Source organism: Takifugu flavidus, chromosome 7 (genome assembly GCF_003711565.1).
Source record: "Takifugu flavidus isolate HTHZ2018 chromosome 7, ASM371156v2, whole genome shotgun sequence".
NCBI classification, from domain to species: Eukaryota; Metazoa; Chordata; class Actinopteri; order Tetraodontiformes; family Tetraodontidae; genus Takifugu; species Takifugu flavidus.
Window position 1 is genome coordinate 1,229,841 of NC_079526.1, and position 17,477 is coordinate 1,247,317.

The window sequence follows — 17,477 nt, forward strand, 5'->3', positions numbered from 1 at the left end:
CATAATTTATGATTGATCTTATTGATCAGTTTTCATTTTTTTCTTACTTAACTTGCACTTTTTCCTAATTTTTTCTAAATTTTTATGCAGTTTAAACTTCAGTTTCTCTGCTACTTTCTTTTGAGTGAGAAATATAACTTTTGTCCACTCCAATGAAAATCTCAATGCCCAACTTGATGATTATAATTGCACCTTATTAATTCCTGCCATGTTTCCATAATGCCCCCATCATCACCGAATAAATGTTTTTCAATTGTAATCACTACATCGTAAAAATATATTTTATCATAATTAAGAATAAACCTGCGGTAATAGCACTGCCCTGAGGAACACCATTGTCTACTGTCATACATATCCTTGTATTTTTCTGTTACTTAGAAATTGTCATCAATGTATTGTCTCTTCACTTTCTCTCCCAAGTTTATTTAACCTCTCCAAAAAAGATCACATACTTTGTCTGCCACACAAAAAAAAATTAAAGGACAGCCACTATTTCTTCATCTGTATGTGCTTTGCTGCTGTCTGATTCTACAGTATGGGAATAGATCTGTCTTACCTAAAACCATTTTGATTTATTTATATACATGAAGTGATATATATATATATATACGTCTCTTTCTGTGACACTTAGTCTTTCACTTCATTGTTTTCAGAAATCATAATTATTTCCTATAAAAATGTGGTGTTAAAGTGAGCGATTCTGAGATGCAGTACCACCCCTAAGCGACAGGAGCGCCCTACAAAACTACGCGAAGAACTCCAGAAGTAAAAGCGGAAGTGCGATCAAGAGCTTTAAGAGCTGTTTTGGAAGTTTGCTCAAACAACAACAGCAACAACAAACAGATAGTTTGGACTACCGCTGTTATATGAAGATTGCAATGGACGAAGGGCGTCGAAAAGCGGTTTTCGGTCACTTTTAAGAGATCACTTTTAAGCAGCCAGTTATTAGCTGCCGACTTTTTGTGGCACAGAATATAGCTCTTTATAAATCAGCAACTTAGCCGACTTTAATTTTAGCAAATTGACCATGCGCGTCCCTCTGTCCCTCGATTGTCTTTGAAGATCAGCTCCAGCCGTCGATAGGTCTTTGCTGGATGTTGGCTTTAAGCATGAGTGCAGGTCTGGCTGCCCTGTCTGCCCATGAGCCGTCCCGGCACTGCTGAGCGTCTGCAATGCACCTCCCGCAGCTGTTGCCTCTTGTCAACTAGCCTTCGATGGCTTACCGCGGCTTCTCCGAGCCCAGCACGAAGACTAGGAGCCCGCGTCCGGACAACATCCTACCACTGCCTAGAGGGGTCGACCAGAGCATGAAGCCGGTGCTGTTTGAGATCTTCGGCGAGTTATGGACCGTTCAGTCACGACTTGGCCAGGGAGTGTCAGCCTCGGTTTACCGGGTCAGCTCGGGCCGGGCCGCCACCGCTGCTGTGAAGGAGTTCCAAGCCGACACTCAGGGAGGAGATTACGGGTATCATAAGGAGAGGTCCGTTCTGGAGCACATCCATGGTCACAAAAACATAGGTAAAAACGCCACCACGTTCCATCACCTTACCAGGTCTTTTCAGCTTTTAATGAGTTTGTGAAAATTGCTGCTGTCCTGACAGCTTTGTGAATTTCCACATACCCTTGGGGTCCTCTCATTTAGGTCTCAGCAAAAGTTTGAGGAGCTGAAGTAGTCAGGTTGTGAGTGTCGCTATGACTGTAACTGTCTGAGGAAGGTTCTTCGTGATACATGGATAATGTTGATCGTCCTTGAAACACCAGACCATTGAGGGGCTTCCTGTCCTCTTAGTGACGCTGTACGGGGTGTTCACCAACCACAGCTGTACGGGGGTTTCCACTCGTTGCCTTCTGCTGGAGCTCTTGGATGTCAGCTTGTCTGAGCTGTTGGTGAGGGGCAGTGGAGGTCCAGAGAGTGGAAGGTACGTCACTTCAGTGGTTCCTTTGGTTCTGCAATGCTGCCATCAATAAGATCATATAACAATATAATTTGATCACACCGTGAAATACTGCTCCAAGTTTAAACACATTTTCTTTATTCCAGGCTGTGGTAAGAATTCAGCCTCTCTGGTGTTTAGTACATTTGCTGTTGCATTCTTCTGCCAGTGGTTACACAGCTTGATTGGTAATGTGTGAAGCAGCCCTGTCCCAGTTGGTCCCGGGCATGCTTGCTCCAGATTTTCTCTTCTTGTGTGGAGCATCAGTTTTAACCAACGGCAGCTCATTTGAGGCATATTTAATTAGTCAAGATGTTGATCATAAGGATTTCCTTGTCTTGCTTCTGTGCATTTTTTCCAGTTTGACTATTTTTAAAAACGGTGGCTTGTTTGCAATGTTCTTTTTGTAACTTAGCTGGATGTGCTACACATTGGCCCTGCTGCTATACTTGTTTGTTTGTTTGCTTTGGGGAACATTATGCAGGTGTGTAAGTGCTTGAATGAATAGTGAAAACTCTTCCTGAGCCGTCTCGTTGGCTCATACTCATTCACCGGCCAAGTTCTTCACCTCTTGGATTGATTGGTTTTTATAGCATTAACTAAAATATTGAACAACTTGCTATTCATCTTTTCAGTAATATCCCAGTGCTAAGAATATGTCCCAAAAAAAGACCTAAGGACTTCAAATCAGCTATTGGAAAGAGCAGTGTGTTATGTTTTCTATCACACTGTGATGATTTCTGTGCAGAGGCCAGCAGGGTCACTCTATGTGGCTCATTCAGCACTGTGCCAGAGACATCCTAGAGGCTCTGGCCTTCCTCCACAGGGAGGGATATGTCCATGCTGACCTGAAGCCGCGCAACATTCTCTGGAGTGCTGATGACGAGTGCTTCAAACTCATCGACTTTGGCCTCAGCTTCAAAGAAGGAAACCAGGTGCGTGTTGGGTGTGTGGATGGTCACTGTCCACTGTTTCTAATGTGTCTTCAGTAATCTTGCCTCCTCCAGGATGTCAAGTACATTCAGACCGATGGCTATCGAGCCCCCGAGGCCGAGCTTCAGAACAATCTGGCTCAAGCTGGAGTGGAGGTGGAGGGGGACTCTGGCTGCACAGTGGCGGTTGACCTGTGGAGTTTGGGTATCATCCTGCTGGAGATATTCTCAGGAATCAAACTCAAAGACACTGTTCACTCGAAAGAGTGGAAGGTAGAAATAACACTTTTTTATTGCAAAACTGAGATAAAGATGCTTCAACAAATAAGATTTAACAGAAGCAGTGACACAAACTGCTTCACTCGGCGGTAGAAACCTCCTAAAAGTTCTTTCATATCCTGTCCTTTAGGAGAACAGTGCTGCTATCATAGACCATATTTTTGCCAGTAACAACCAGAGGTGCCCTGCCATCCCAGTCTATCACCTCAGAGACCTTATTAAAAGGTATGTTCCATCCCACATATGTGTCTGGAATGAATCTTGATCAAACAGGAACATGTAGGAAATCAGGATCTTTGTTGTTGGAGACTAGCTTAGCGTCTTTTACAAATCCTAATAATTTGGTTTGTCCGTCTTTACATTCGATTGGTTCCTTCCTGCACGATGTTCTCATTTTGCTGTGTTGACAGAGGAGGTTTTCTGGACCAGACTTGATTCTTATTGAGCTGTATATGACTTATTTGTGTGCTCAGCATGGTAGTAAACAACTCCAAGCAGCGATGCACAGCTGAAGCGGCCCTGCTCAGCCCGTTCTTCAGCATCCCCTTTGGTATGTGTCGGTGTTTGACACGGTCGAGCACTTCTCCGTATGTTGTTATGTCACCTCTAACGGCCTGCTCTCCCTCTGTCTCTGGTAGCGCCTCACATTGAGGAGCTGGTTCTGTTGCCCTCTCCTGTTCTGCGACTGATTAATCTGATCGATGACAGCCACCTAAACAACGATGAAGAGTATGAGGGTACATCTACACAGCTAAATGTGGACAGATTTAAAGCCCTTCCACAGTTTAAAAATGTAATTTTTGTATCTCTGATTTGCTGCAGACATCATGGATGACATGAAGGAAGAGTGTCAGAAATATGGATCAGTGGTTTCTTTGCTCATCCCCCGGGAAAACCCAGGAAAAGGACAGGTCCGATACGTGTTCTTTAAACAGGGAATCCTTTTGTAATAGCTCAGTGTGGTGTAACTCTGCCTGCTTGGCACTTCTGCCTGAGTATGGTGCCAAAATATTTTCAGATACATTTTCATTTCTTTGACTTTGGGTATTTTTTTTTTACACTAAAGATGGGAGCAAAACATCAGTTATGATGTGTCCATTTTTTTCCTTATGCCTTAGAGGACACATTCACACTCAAATTTCCTAAGGTCAAGGTTAGAATCACCACCCTTCCCTCACTACATGTCTCCAGACTGTGGGTGAACATGGGACGACCTAGAGAAATTAGCAAAGAAATGGCCAGGACTGTTAATTTGTTTCATCTCCAAATGTCCAAAATCTGTCTGCTTCCCCCCCAAAGCAGGTAACCTTATTAATTTCTGCTGTTTTCCCATAAGGTTTTCGTAGAGTACGCCAACTCCGGTGACTCCAAAGAGGCTCAGAGGCTGCTTATGGGACGCACCTTTGATGGGAAGTTTGTCGTAGCCACCTTCTACCCTTCGAGTGCCTACAAAAGAGGTTACTTATACCAGCTAGTGCAGTGATGCTCAGGCTACACGTCCCCTCTGTTGGCATCAATGAAGCGGCCTGTGGTACAGGTTGCTGCTAGGTGCAAGCCTGTATAATAGCTGCTGCACTTAGACAGCTGGAGAGGCTGTCCCCTCTTCTGCCTGAGGATGAGTGAAGAGCCCACAGCAGCACCTCGTACCCGCCTCCTGCAGTGTGTGTATAGAGTACAGAACACGTGGACGTGCAGATCTCCATGCTATGGGATGGTGTTTCTCTTAACTTTACACATTTTCTTTCATACTATAAACACGTTTAAACAAATATATCCAGAGCAACTGTCCAGTGAAATCTGAATCGTCCCCTTTTTTATTGGACACAGGTTCTCTGACCAATTCTACAATTATTGTATAACTATCTACAGCCTAATGTGAATCAGCTAAGTTGAGTATCAAAGCAGTTCATGCCTGTTGAGCCAAGCATCCTAATGTACCCTAACCACCCTTTACTCCTGTTACTGGCATGTAAAGCTGCTTTAAACACAATGATGTCTCATGATTGTAGCTTTCGTATGTCAGCAGCATGGAGACAGGTGATGTGTGGAAATGAAGCAGTGTGTGAATGCAGGTGCACAAGTTAACACCATCACCGAGAAATATTACAGTTTCTGTGATGGAGGAAATATGAGTGCGGAGTTTTCCTTAACAACCATTTATTTTATAAGTGAAAAGGATCTGTGATGCCTGGGCTTCATTCAGATCCTGCGGATTTTGTTGGTTAGCTGCAACAAAGGGTCAGGAATGTATTTCATTGCTTTAAGAGTGAATATGCAGTGTCTGTTAAGTGCCCGCTGATATTAAATGGAGCTAACGAACCAAAACTCTGCCCATGTTAACCTTGGCAACTAGTTTTGTAAGCAATCCCCTGTAGCGGGTGTAGCCTTACTCCGTTACTCCAGTTTCTTAAGGGCAACTGGAGCTAGCACCTTGCACAAAAGTAGCATTACTGCATCTACATTTTAGCTTTGATGTAATTTTGCCTTAATTGTTAAGGAATAGACACATGTCGACTGTGGGTGAATTTCTCTAGGGACTATAGGGAATTTAGAGGGACAAAAATAATCTACCTGAGGAGGAAATTCACAAATCGATGCACTCAGACATCACAAATTTGTTTTTTTGGGGGGGACAATCTGCACAGGTTTGACCCCTTCTGCCCTTAGACCTTCAAACCAGTTCAGGAAAACTAAAAGTGGGTATACTGTCTTCAGCAGAGTTTTGCTCTGTTCTTACAAATGGATGTCTTAACTTGCTAGTAGTCCAACCTTTTTAAGCCAAAAATGTTCCACATTGTCTGTTAGGACTCTTCACCTTCAAGATCAAATGCCTACTAGCCTGCCTCTAGTGGTGGGCTGCAGTCCAGGGCCTGGGTGTTTTAGGCTCAGTCAGCCCTAAAAGCCAGTTTGGCTGCAGACCTCCAGCATCAGCTGGCCAAGAAACAATCAACCCAAAATCATGTCGACGCTTTTGGAGGAAGCGAATTCATATCAACTGATCCACGTAACACGAAGGCAAACCATTACTTTCTTAAATGTCCAGCGTGTTTTGATTGGTCTATACATTTTTGTAGCATTTAGCGATCATTTATCGAGTTTGATGGCCGGCAAATTGAATCCATTACACTACCAGTCAAAGTGGGGTAGAGGTGCGTGCAAGACAGTTCAAAATCAAGCGGCTGCTTTAGATTTCAGTGAATCAAACTAATGTGAAAGTGTTTCTCTCACGTTCATGTTAGCTGTTCTTTATAGCGTTTCTCATGGGCGGAGGTCTACCCTCCACCCATGAGGGGAGTAGAAGCTTGTTCCACCTGGCTAATGCCTTTTAATGAATTTTAGCAATTTGGAGAATACAAATATTAGATACAGTAGCTGTTCCCCACCTGCAGGTCTGGAATTTTCAACTGTGAGAGTCCGAATCTGAAAGAGATCCATAAAAAATCAAATGATATTATTTTGAAATAATTAAGTTGCACTTTATTGCGTGAATTAAGTATTTGATACAATAGAAAACTAGAAATTTTATATGTTGCTATCCCTTTCAAATATAAACAGAGATCTTTGTTTCCAATCACAGAGCTCACAGTTTTCCTGGAGCCAGGAGCCCCAATGAAGGGATCTGTTTGTTGGCCATTGTGGCCCCATCCATCCTCTCCCCAATCCACTGTAGTCCTCCTGTCCCCTTTGCAGCAGTGTTGCGTGATGTTTTCTCCCCCATGACTCACAGTTGGGATGGTTATCTTGGGACTGGACTTATCATCATCCAACTTCCTCCAAACATAGCGAGTCTTCAGGTCACTGACCAAATCCTCACCTGTAGTTCTGGGCTAGTCCCTTACCTTTCTCATGATCCTTGATTCTTTACGAAGCAGAGCCGGCATGGAGCCCCAGTTTGAGGGAGGGTGACCATCATCTGGAGTGTCTTCCATTTATTTTGAATTGTGCTACTATCCTGTAGTCCATTTTAACCATGTGCAGGTTTACATTTAGTCCCTGGTCTCCTTAGACAGCTCTTTGGTCTTCACCACGATGGAGTCTGATTGATTGAGTGTGTGCACAGGTGTCCTTTAACACAGGTCTCACCTTCAAACAGATGCAGTTCATCCAGGTGAGGCGTAACGTGTCTGTATAGCCAGAATTCTTGCTGCTTGACTGTATTTTCTTTTAGCTTCGCTCTCTTGCAGTTGAAGTGAACCCACCATGAAAATGACAGACCTGTCCATTCTTGTTAGTCGGGGAGCTTGGCTGGTGTATCAAGTCCTTACTTTCCCCACAATATTACTCTTTTACCACTTTAGGCTGAGAGAGGGAGAGTGCTCATACACCTATTTGTATATATATAGTATAAAACTACATATGCATACAGTATATGTAGGTAGATTGGCAGGTAGATGCCAAAGGAGTGTCTGCTGTAACTTTATGATCCCTTTGTTGTCTTTCTTGCTTGTCTTATTCTAATTATTAATCACATTGGTGCAAATATTGTGGATGTTTGAGGCTCACTGTTGGGTCTGATGTGAGAATCCACCGATCCACCAGGGCTGTTTTAAGGCTCCTCTAGGGCTCCTCTGGGGCTCCACTAGGACTCCTCAAGGACTTCTCTTGGCAAGATTAAAAATCACAGCTTGCATTTGTTTTCAGATTAATTCAATCCTGAGCATGAGAACCAGGATGTTGTCATCTGTTGAAAGTCTAGAAGAGTTTCCACCTCATTTCCTTGCTCTGGCTAATTTGTTCACAAGGTTCTTTGGCATTTGGTTTTGTTTTTTTTGTCATCACTATAATTATCATGGATTAGAGTTACGCTTTAATGTGTGTGAGGACAAAATAAAGTTCTCAAAGGTGCATTTGTTTGGTCAATACCAGATCAAGTGATCCTGGTCTGCTCAGCTAAAACCATGAATTACTCCGCTGATGATAAATCACATGATGTGTTTACTGCTTCATTTAGTCTCCTCCTGCTCTCAGGAGAGCAATAACTGTCTTGAGGATCATTTGGTTAGGGTTTAAGATTCATTATTTGTTGTTCTTACTACAAAAACCTGACACAGGTTATCAGCTTTGTGTGCCTAAATCAGTCTTCTGTCATCTTCTGCTAATTAGGGAGCAGTTGTGCTTCCCGAAGTGTCCCAGGAGCTGTTATCTCTGTCAACTCACCAACTTGTAACTAATAACCCTGTTATTAGACATGTTCTTGACTCCACCACCAGCTGTTGCTCCAGTATGGAACGCTGCTCTCTGGCAGCTTCCCTCATGTTACAGACGGTACAGATTCCTCCATGTACAACTGTGCTGGAGAACATAAAGTACAGCTGTTGTATTGTCGTCACTCCTGCTGTTTTCTCTGTATTTATCACAATAAAACTGTGCTTGACTTAATCGGATATTGGTCCGTAGTTTCATTCAGAATTCTAAGGGGACTTTCTTTCTGACAGTCTTTTTTTTTTCAATATCAGTTGATGACTACTGACATCTACTGCTTTTCTCTTATAGTGTTGGGGTTAGGGGTGCACCCTGCGCAAGCCATCAGCGCATTGCAAGTCAAACAAACACAGACAATCATTCACACTCATAGTCACTCTTTAGGCGAATTTACAGTGTCCAGTTCACCCCCAAACACATATCTGTGGACAGTGGGAGGAAGCCAGAGACTCCATATAGGCATGGGAAAAAGTGCACACTCTACACAGCCTTCAGGAAATATTAGCTTCTATTTTTCAATCCATGCTGTTTTCTTGTGTTAAAGAACTGATATATAAACTAAAATGTGAAGTTTTATCATTTGGTGAATTCAGGGATCAGACAGCTGGAGGTGCTGCCTCTGTGTAGCTGCTGCCAGAGCTACATCCACTGTTTGTTCAGTCAGGGTAGATTGGTTGGCAGTGCTTATCCTAGTTCCTGTAAAAGTAACACGGAGGGATGCTGGAGTCCATCCCAGCTGCACGCAGGTCCACCTCTGAACGAGTCACTAGCTCATCGCAGGGCCCTCAGGGGATGCGTTACCTTTTTCAACGATACCTTGGCAGTGCTCTGAAGGTGTCCTGGCACCTCTCCGATACCAGAACACGGCCCAAGTGTTGTCCGCACTCGGGCTTGAACCGAAAACCCTCCTTCTCAGCCCAGTCCACCACAGACTGAGCTACCACCATTAATATTGATTTAGCTTTTTTTTAAATTTATCAAATATTTTTTCATGAGGCTGTTGTGACCGTTTTTCAGTTGTCTTTTAAGTCAAACCCATTCAGATGACTGAGACCAGAGCGGCTTTCTCCATGATTTTGTCCATGATGGTCTGTTCAGGACAGCAAGGTCTTCTCTGCTAACAAAAGAACATAATCAGAAAAGTAAATCTAGTTTTTGTTTTCAGAAATATGTAAAGAAAATGTCATCCATAGTCTGTTCTCCTTGTGTTATGTTAGATCCTCTTTGTTTGCTGCTTCCATTGTTGTATATTATGGTAGAGTTTATATCCAATCATATTTCAGCTAGATTGTTTTGTCACCTTGTATGGAATCTGCATGAGGTGGGCTCCTGTATGCCCAAATTTCAAGTCTGCAACCACGTGGGCCACAACGTGACATGTACATGTCCTGTGATTGAAAAAGCACTTGTGAGAACCTATCCGTCAAAATATCTGAGCTAAGGTAAGCTAAGGAGATCTGTTAGCTACCAACCTCTATCTCTATTTTTTAACCCGTTATGGCTGAAGAAGCGCTAGTTTTGGTTGTAGATATCCCTTTGCCAACTGCTTCTGTTGGGTGGTCATTGTCAGCATTAAAACTTGTGTCAGAAACACGGCCGACAGAAATATGTGGCTGTCAGCATTAGCCTCCACATCCATAGAACAGGATGTATTGACTGATGCTGTTTCCTTCTCATGAAGACAGAAGAAGAAAAGTCAGAATCATTCTTTATTGAACAACACATGAATCCAAAATTTAGAAGCATGAGTGAACAACAATCTTCAGCTCCTGAACATCAGCAGTGATCACTGAATGCCAGTTAAAAATTGGTTCTTTGTAAGGAAAGCTGATAGACAACAGCTCAGGTACTCGCAGCAGATGGGAACTCCTGGGCTGGGTACTCCTGTAATCCATCAAAGACATTGTGTCTGAATTGCAACGAAAGGTTTTACAAACGCATATAGTACAAATTGTAACTTGCCTCCATGAATCCAGGCATGTCCTGTATGATGACTGCGCGATCACTCTCCTGCTGTCTCCTCCGTCTCCTGATGATTAGGATGAGAACAACCGCCACAGTCACCACACAGCCTGCCGCAGCAGTGACGACCACAGCATGTGTAGCAGTATCCTGTGGAGGTCCCTGTGCTGCAGACTTTTTCAGACCATCATCAACATGGACGGCTGCACGAGCCAGGGACTGAGATACCAGCAAAGCAGATATGTCTGAGGAAAAGAAGAACAGGGACGTGACCTAATGAGCTATAGAGTCTAGCTTATAAGCTTGTATCTGTCTCTGCACCTTCTAGACTGAACAGGAAGAAGGCATCATCTCCTTTAATAAAGTTTCTGCTCTTCAGCCTGTTGTGGGCGAGGAATGAACTGGTTCCCAGGCCTGGACCTCGGTAATAAAAGCTGCCATCAGACACGGAGACTTTTGAACCCACCTTCCTGGGATCATCCCAGTAGAACTCTGTGCCTGGAAGAAACACCTGAATGTTGGTATGTCTGACAACATAATGGTCTACAGCACACAGCAGTCTTCCCAGTACCATCAGAGGACTTCTTCCCAGGGTCAGTGGTGACCATTCGGTGCATGTTCATCTGCTGTCTAATGTCAGACTGCTGATCCATCAGCACCATAGTTGCCTGATGCCATGGACATGGCCACTGGAGGTTATGGTCATTGGGTCCTGAGGTCAGGTAAAAGTAGATTCCCATGTAGCCAGGACGGGAACTTTTCCCATTAAGGTAAACACCTACCTATAACCCCACCACACAACATAAAGGAACATGTAAATGTACATTTTCACACTTTAACTCCCTCTTGTGTCATCCATGCAAAGCCTTCTCTGAGGAGGCCTTCTGAGAGCCAGGTCTCAAGTTCTAGCTGCGTGCACTGTTCTGGTGATACAAATACCTAAGCTACATCAGATGGACAAACTGACCAAGCTAGAAGCTAAAAGCTTACAATATGCTAAAAGGCATTGACCTGGAAGGAGTAGCCAGTCGGTGATAGGAAGCGAGGACTATACAGTTTCCTTCCACTGGGTGTGGTGGCCATCAGGCCTGTGATGTTGCGAATGTGCCAGATGTGCTGAGGGCACTCCATAGATGAGAGGTTGATGTCATCCAGAGAAAAACCACCAGTCGATGGACCGTTTCCTCGGATGCCCTCAAAAACCACACGAGCCTTCCGTGTCATGTTGAGAGTGATAGCATGCAGCTCCCAGGAGCCCCGAACACCCCCTGTAAGAAAACCAACCAGATCTATGTTTGTTCTGTCATTGTCAATGCTCTTTTCTCTGATTTAATACATTTATTTATTTTCATTTTAAAAAGAATATTCATGTCAATATATGAGAAGTATATAAATGCCGTTGCCCCACAACAATCAGAAACTTGGCCATATTATTTAATCTGTTGGACACAGAAGTCAAAAAGAGCTGAGTGTGCTTGACCGAGATGTCTCTGTTCCATGTGCTGTTTGTAATTCAGAGCAATTCTGGAGCTTCTCTTTATGTGGAAGGGCAAGAACTACTTCCTGGCCCCTCCACATCTCCCAGTAAAAGTAAGGGAAGACAAATCTCTACAGATCAGGACAATCAATAAATAAATATTTAAATGAATTGTGGAAACAATAGTGTGCGTTTCTAGAATGCCGTTAAGGTTGATGTGAGTACCGGTACCGTATCATCACGCATACCTGTGATCGATCGGATGAGCTTTAGCTTGCTGCCGGGGTTGGCTTGGTCGTAGTCTCGTACCCAGATGTTGAGGACGTCATCGGATGCTCCGCTCTGGTGGAGGAAGAACTGCAGACAGTGGGTCCCAGGTTTGGAGTAAAGCCATTGAGATTCCAGAGATGCTCGGTCAGCAGGTTGAGCAGAGGTTGTGCTGAAGTGCATGAAGTAACCTTTTCCTGAGGAACCACACACAGTATCACAGACAACCATGCACATCTGGACCTTTGTGAAAATACACATTCTTCAAATCATTCAAGATTTACTTTATTCATCCCTGTATGGAAATTAAATACAAGATTTCTTCCTATAAATTCCAGTCATCATATCATTTTTAGAGGCTCTATACTATAAATAAATGGATGGAAGCTTATTATTGCTGGATTCTTTGGCAAACAGCATTGAATAAACCACTGATCAAGTGTGCCCTGCACTTGGCTGTTAATCTTTTTCCCACTCTAAATACCAAAGGATTATCCTATCTTTATGGGCATTGGTCAATCTTCAACAGCACAGCACCCTAAATTCCTGGGCTCACGCACGCCCTTTGGATGACGCTCTAAAGGTAAATTCAAACACAAGAAAACCACCCTGAAGATGACCTGATCAAGGTCATTTCCAGGAGCTTTCTGTTTATATTCATCTCTGGAAGTAAACAAGCAGATGGCCGACAGTCACCTTTGCATTCTCCCATGTTAGAGAAGTCCGTCTGAGGGCCACCATCCACAGATGCACGGCGTTCCCACTTCTTGTTGCCCGCACCCTGAATCATGCCACAGATGTTTTCCTCTTCAAAATGGCAACTTTCAACAAACATGGAGGATTTGGCTGGGAAGAAAACAACATGAGTATGTCAGCTTTTGCCTAACGTTGAACCCAAAGCTCCAACAACCCTAACCTATAGTGCCAGATTGTGTAAGAAGTACCATAAAGTTGGTATCAGCCTGATATTTATTCATTTAATTAATAATTGATATTAATGAATATAAGAACCACTGTCACAAACGTTCCATGTTTTGTGACGGGGGGCTTTTACACCGACTGTCAGAAATATGCGACAAACCGGTTGTGTCATGCAATCGACCGAGATGGCATTTGCATTCCTACCAGTTAGAAAGCTTATGTAAGCCGGTTATATAAGCCACAGATCCAGGAGTCTCTGGCAAGCACTTGTTTCTACAATACAACCATTAATGCCTGTTCGTGCAAATTTGCAACATAGCCATTATTATTTCAAATAATCAATCTCAGCTTAATTTAGCATCTACTTAAAGTAAAAAAAAAACCACGTTTTAAATATACATGTATATAAATTCAGGCATTAAGGGGTTAAAATCTGTCATATTGTAACACACAGACTGATGCACATGCCTGCTTCAGTATTTCTCAGTTTTACTTGACAGACAAAAGAGACCACTGACTGCAGTTGTAGAGATGGCTGATCTTGCTCAGGTCGCCGGTGCTGAAGCTTATCCGCTGACCGATTATGTCCATAAAGTGTGGGATCTTGGTGACGATTGTCGGTTCAGAGCCAGTGGCGAAGGACATTTTACTGTAGTGCATGACTGAGCTGTAGTCATAGGGAACACCAAGAGCACTGGTCATCGTGTCGTCATTCATTTTGAAGTTGTGCTCTTTACCTTAGAGTAACACAAAAGAAAATCAGATAGAACTTAGTCTTTTTGGGCTCAAGATGGATAAAAGGAATCAACAAGTAGAGTTATTTTGCTCAGTCTGGGCTGAGAAGTGGAGGGTTCTCAGTTTGAGCCCCGGGGCAGACAAAACATGGAAGGTGTTCTGGTAGAAGGGGAAGGTGCTCAGGGCAATGTGGAGGTACCCTTGAGCAAGGGACCAAACCCACAAATGCTCATATAGGGCCCTGTGATGAACTGGGGACTCATCCAGGGGGTGGGGGGGACCTGCCTTCAACCACTGTGGACCCTCCCAGTGACCCCGAAAGGGATAAAGTGGCGAAGAAGACGAGAGTTCTTTTGATGCAAGATCACCTGGCACAATACGATCCCACATGATGTCGACATAGTCATCGCGGTCAGCCCTGGACTGCTCATGCCGTAAGCCTAACGCATGAAGGAACTCGTGCTCAACGGTTGCGACACGATCACAGTTTTTACCAATGGACAGTCGCTGCTTTCCTACCTGCTGGTTACCTACAGAGGAGAAGCAGCTAAAGGGAACACAAAAGAGATGTGCTTTTAACAAAATCAGTCCAAACTGCATGTTGTCCCTCAGCGAGATTTTTTACAGCCAGATAATGTACAGTTTAGAGGGCTGCATCTGTCTCCAACTGTAGTGAACCTCACAATGCTGGACCACTGTTTTCATACCCCAGTGGCAAAAGCAGTTCTGTTGGATTCTTAGCTTTTCCAAAAGAAACACAAATACATGTGACCAATCTAAACCTGGTGCTGATTTGAAATCCAGCTCAGAGGTGCTGTTAGCATAGCTTGCTTCATGTTCAGAGACACTCTCCAAAGGAAGTGGGACTCTTGACTCACCCGTCGCCCTTATACACTGAAATGTAGTTCTGCTCTCCTTTCCATGGTTTGAAATCAATGCAGGTCTTTAGCCTATACTGATCCAAAGCTTTCAGGATGACCCCTTTGGCATTCATGTCTGTAGATGAGACAGCCAACAACAAAGTCGTGAACATCTATAACAGTAAGGGACAGGTACTAAATATGTGTCCTACCCAAACTGTCCTCCAGGTAATAAGGGATGGGTGTTGGCCAGCGATACCGCTCTCCAATTATGGTATTTCTGTGTGAAGCCTGAGGGAAAAGGTGACTTTTTCCACAGCACTTTTACTGAAGCAGATAATCGCTCCGACATAATTGTAGCATCATCACTGAGAACAAAATTACTACTATACTACTACTGCAATACTAGTACTATTTCTCTAACAGACTGACTTTCTATCTTCATAACAACTGCGACAAAAGAAGGCACCTGTGGGTTTGATTTTGAATTTTGCATTTACAGCCTATGGGAACATGTTGCTGAACCATGAAAGCTGTTGCGTCATCTTCTACTTTAATAATCAGGCTTATAGTTTTTGATGTCATTATAATGGAAAAAGAGGACAAGACAAAAAACCAACATGAAAAGAAAAAACTTTCATTTGAGTCTACATATATGCTGCAGAACGTACTTCATCCAGTTGGATATCTCCTTCCAGCAGGTCCACCCCAGCCACTACAGGACAAAACACAAAACTGATGTCAGAAGATCTGCAAAACTATCCTGTGCTGTAAAAAAAGAGAAGAGATGCAGCCACAAACCTTCATTAATGTCAAGGATGTCCCAGTCATGGCCTTCGTCAACATCAATTTCTACAACGACAGATTTATCCCACATTTGCTATTGTTAGTTTCATTATTAATATTTTTAGTGTTACTGTTTTTATTGCTATTGTCTCTGAAAGGTGGTGTGGAGGAGGTTCATTTATAAGTTTCCATTTTCCTGACTCACCTATTTCACCTGTCAGTTTAGCTGCTGCCTGTTAAAGAGATGAGAGAATCAATCATTGGAGACAAGTAAAGGCTGGTCTGAACCCGAGAAGCCTTTAATAACATTAGTGAGTAAAACACTGACCAGTCCCAAACCGAAGAGCAGAAGGCAACACCTGAGCTCCATGGCTGCAGCAGTGATCACAGCTGAAGCTCTGACCTTCCATTTATTATAGAAGACATAGGACTAATGATTAACTCAATTGATTATACAACCAGTAGATCAATTACTAATTTAATACTCTTTCTTAGTTTATTGCAGAACTTAAAGGAGTCTTAAAGGAATCATAAAGTAGTGACCTGACTTTTTTTTTTACAATTTATTCAGAAGCAACAAGAGATGCATAATTTAGTTCATTATAAAACCAAAATAAACCCGCATATCTGCCGTGGACCTTGAAAATCGTTAGTGAGCCTGGATGTGGGGCTGAAGGGTGTGTTGGGCAGTATTGACCCCTGAGGTGAAGTCAGCAAAAAGGAAGCCTTCTGAGGAGATGTTGCAGGAATACCCTGGCATTATCAACACCACCTCATTTATAATGTGCACATTGGAAACACCCAGTCAGTGATTTGGTTAATCCAATGGAATTTTATCTTAAGTCTGAAGTCCTTTAGTTCATCAGAGGTGAACTTTTTGGGACAGCCTCCTATGGCTGGAAGACTTGTCTGCTGTGCATGAACCTCTGCAACTAGATCTGGAATATGTCCCCCAGCTGCCCTGTGCAGCATCTCTGACCACTTTGACCATGTCTTCCTCAGGGACACTCCAGCCTGAACTGAGGCCATGATCTCTCTGAAGTAAAGAAGTTAAGGTCACCAAGTGAATGGAAACTGAATGTGGACCAGCAGCAAAAGTGGAGGTTTCTACAAGTAATTACCTGATCTAAACACAGGTTAAACTCCATGAGCCACTAGCTCTAGAGGCTCAATATTTGACCTTCTTGGCACCTTCACCTCAACACCTTCAACTGTAGAAGCATGACTAAAAGAACAGCTGGTTTTGATTGTTGAGCATTAAGTGATGATTGTTGGGGACAAATGTGTCAAGGAAAACTTTGAAGCATCTACCGTTGTGTCTTTTCTTTACTGATACACTAATTCATTATGATATTCCTTTCAAATTATCTATATTTATCATTACAACCAAAATTGTCTCTCGGAGCTTCACATAATCCCAGGACCTGAGCGGCAGGAGTGTGTGTGTGTTTGTGTGTGTGTGTGTTAGATCTCTCTGTTTTATATAAATCTGGCTCTTGGAGCATTATAGTCTCCATGGACCACTTGACAGGACCAGGACTGGAAAACTTACCATGTTAACCATCAACCAGACCCCCTTCCTTTTATAGGGGTTGAGGGTTATCAGTTGTTGTTGGTTAGAAATGGCACACTGGGAGGATCAGGGTGGACTTAAGCAACTGTGGGTTGTTTTAACATCAATAACTTCTGCTTGTTGTTATGTTTTCATGACCCAAAAGTACCCAAAATCTTTTTCTTGTTATTCGAAAGTGTAGCTAAGCCTAATAGCCAGAAGCAGACTGTTCCCTAATTTTTCAGTGGCAGAGTACAAGAAGCATCTGCATGTTTGGGGCTTGAAGGAATTTAAAGTAAAAAGATATAAAATAAATGCTAGCCAAAGTAAATTTTGCTGTTTAAAGGCGGAATATGTGATCTTGCATGACATCAAGTAAACACAAAAACCAAAGAGAGCAAGCATGCCACCTCCCCTGATTGGAAATTGGAAAACAGATCTGTGCTACGCTAACGATGCTAAGATGACTTCGCTAACTCTAACTCAGGGGTGCTCATTACGTCGATCGCAATCTACGGGTCGATCGCGGAGTTTGTAATGAGCGATCGCGGCGTGACATTAAAAAATATC

The 17,477-nt window shown here is 43.2% G+C and overlaps 2 protein-coding genes across 3 annotated transcripts; one reads left to right on the forward strand and one right to left on the reverse strand.

Annotated features, from left to right (window-relative positions):
- Positions 1-761: 761 nt before the first annotated feature.
- uhmk1 (U2AF homology motif (UHM) kinase 1) lies at positions 762-8,524 on the forward strand. The gene is made up of 10 exons (XM_057038079.1): positions 762-1,518; positions 1,790-1,919; positions 2,683-2,869; positions 2,942-3,139; positions 3,276-3,370; positions 3,619-3,695; positions 3,784-3,882; positions 3,968-4,056; positions 4,482-4,602; positions 6,723-8,524. Exons 1-10 carry the CDS (start codon positions 1,215-1,217, stop codon positions 6,863-6,865), a joined length of 1,443 nt encoding a protein of 480 aa, XP_056894059.1. The 5' UTR covers positions 762-1,214; the 3' UTR covers positions 6,866-8,524.
- Positions 8,525-10,042: 1,518 nt separating this feature from the next.
- Positions 10,043-15,808, reverse strand: LOC130528555 (meprin A subunit beta-like). 2 transcript variants are annotated; one of them, XM_057038077.1, is made up of 13 exons: positions 15,561-15,808; positions 15,371-15,421; positions 15,241-15,284; positions 14,782-14,860; positions 14,588-14,705; positions 14,078-14,256; positions 13,493-13,711; positions 12,750-12,899; positions 12,035-12,250; positions 11,321-11,577; positions 10,881-11,091; positions 10,631-10,807; positions 10,043-10,554 (listed from the first exon to the last, which is right to left on the reverse strand). In XM_057038077.1, the coding sequence occupies exons 5-13, from the start codon at positions 14,701-14,703 to the stop codon at positions 10,277-10,279; spliced, it is 1,803 nt and encodes a 600-aa protein (XP_056894057.1). In that variant the 5' UTR covers positions 14,704-14,705; positions 14,782-14,860; positions 15,241-15,284; positions 15,371-15,421; positions 15,561-15,808; the 3' UTR covers positions 10,043-10,276. The 2 variants fall into 2 exon arrangements, with proteins under 2 accessions (XP_056894057.1, XP_056894058.1); XM_057038078.1 differs by lacking the exons at positions 15,241-15,284; positions 15,371-15,421; positions 15,561-15,808 and having other exon boundaries at positions 14,782-14,981.
- Positions 15,809-17,477: the final 1,669 nt, after the last annotated feature.

Bases quoted from the DNA above. Each gene is read 5' to 3' on its own strand.
- uhmk1 (XM_057038079.1), top strand. From the start codon at position 1,215: ATGGCTTACCGCGGCTTCTCCGAGCCCAGCACGAAGACTAGGAGCCCG. The intron at 3,140-3,275 runs GTAGAAATAACA...CCTGTCCTTTAG, and splicing joins TTCACTCGAAAGAGTGGAAG to GAGAACAGTGCTGCTATCAT. The intron at 3,696-3,783 runs GTATGTGTCGGT...TGTCTCTGGTAG, and splicing joins GTTCTTCAGCATCCCCTTTG to CGCCTCACATTGAGGAGCTG.
- LOC130528555 (XM_057038077.1), bottom strand. From the start codon at position 14,703: ATGAATGCCAAAGGGGTCATCCTGAAAGCTTTGGATCAGTATAGGCTA. The intron at 12,251-12,749 runs GTGACTGTCGGC...GTGGTTCCTCAG, and splicing joins TAACATGGGAGAATGCAAAG to GAAAAGGTTACTTCATGCAC. The intron at 11,092-11,320 runs GTCAATGCCTTT...GTGGGGTTATAG, and splicing joins CGACTGGCTACTCCTTCCAG to GTAGGTGTTTACCTTAATGG.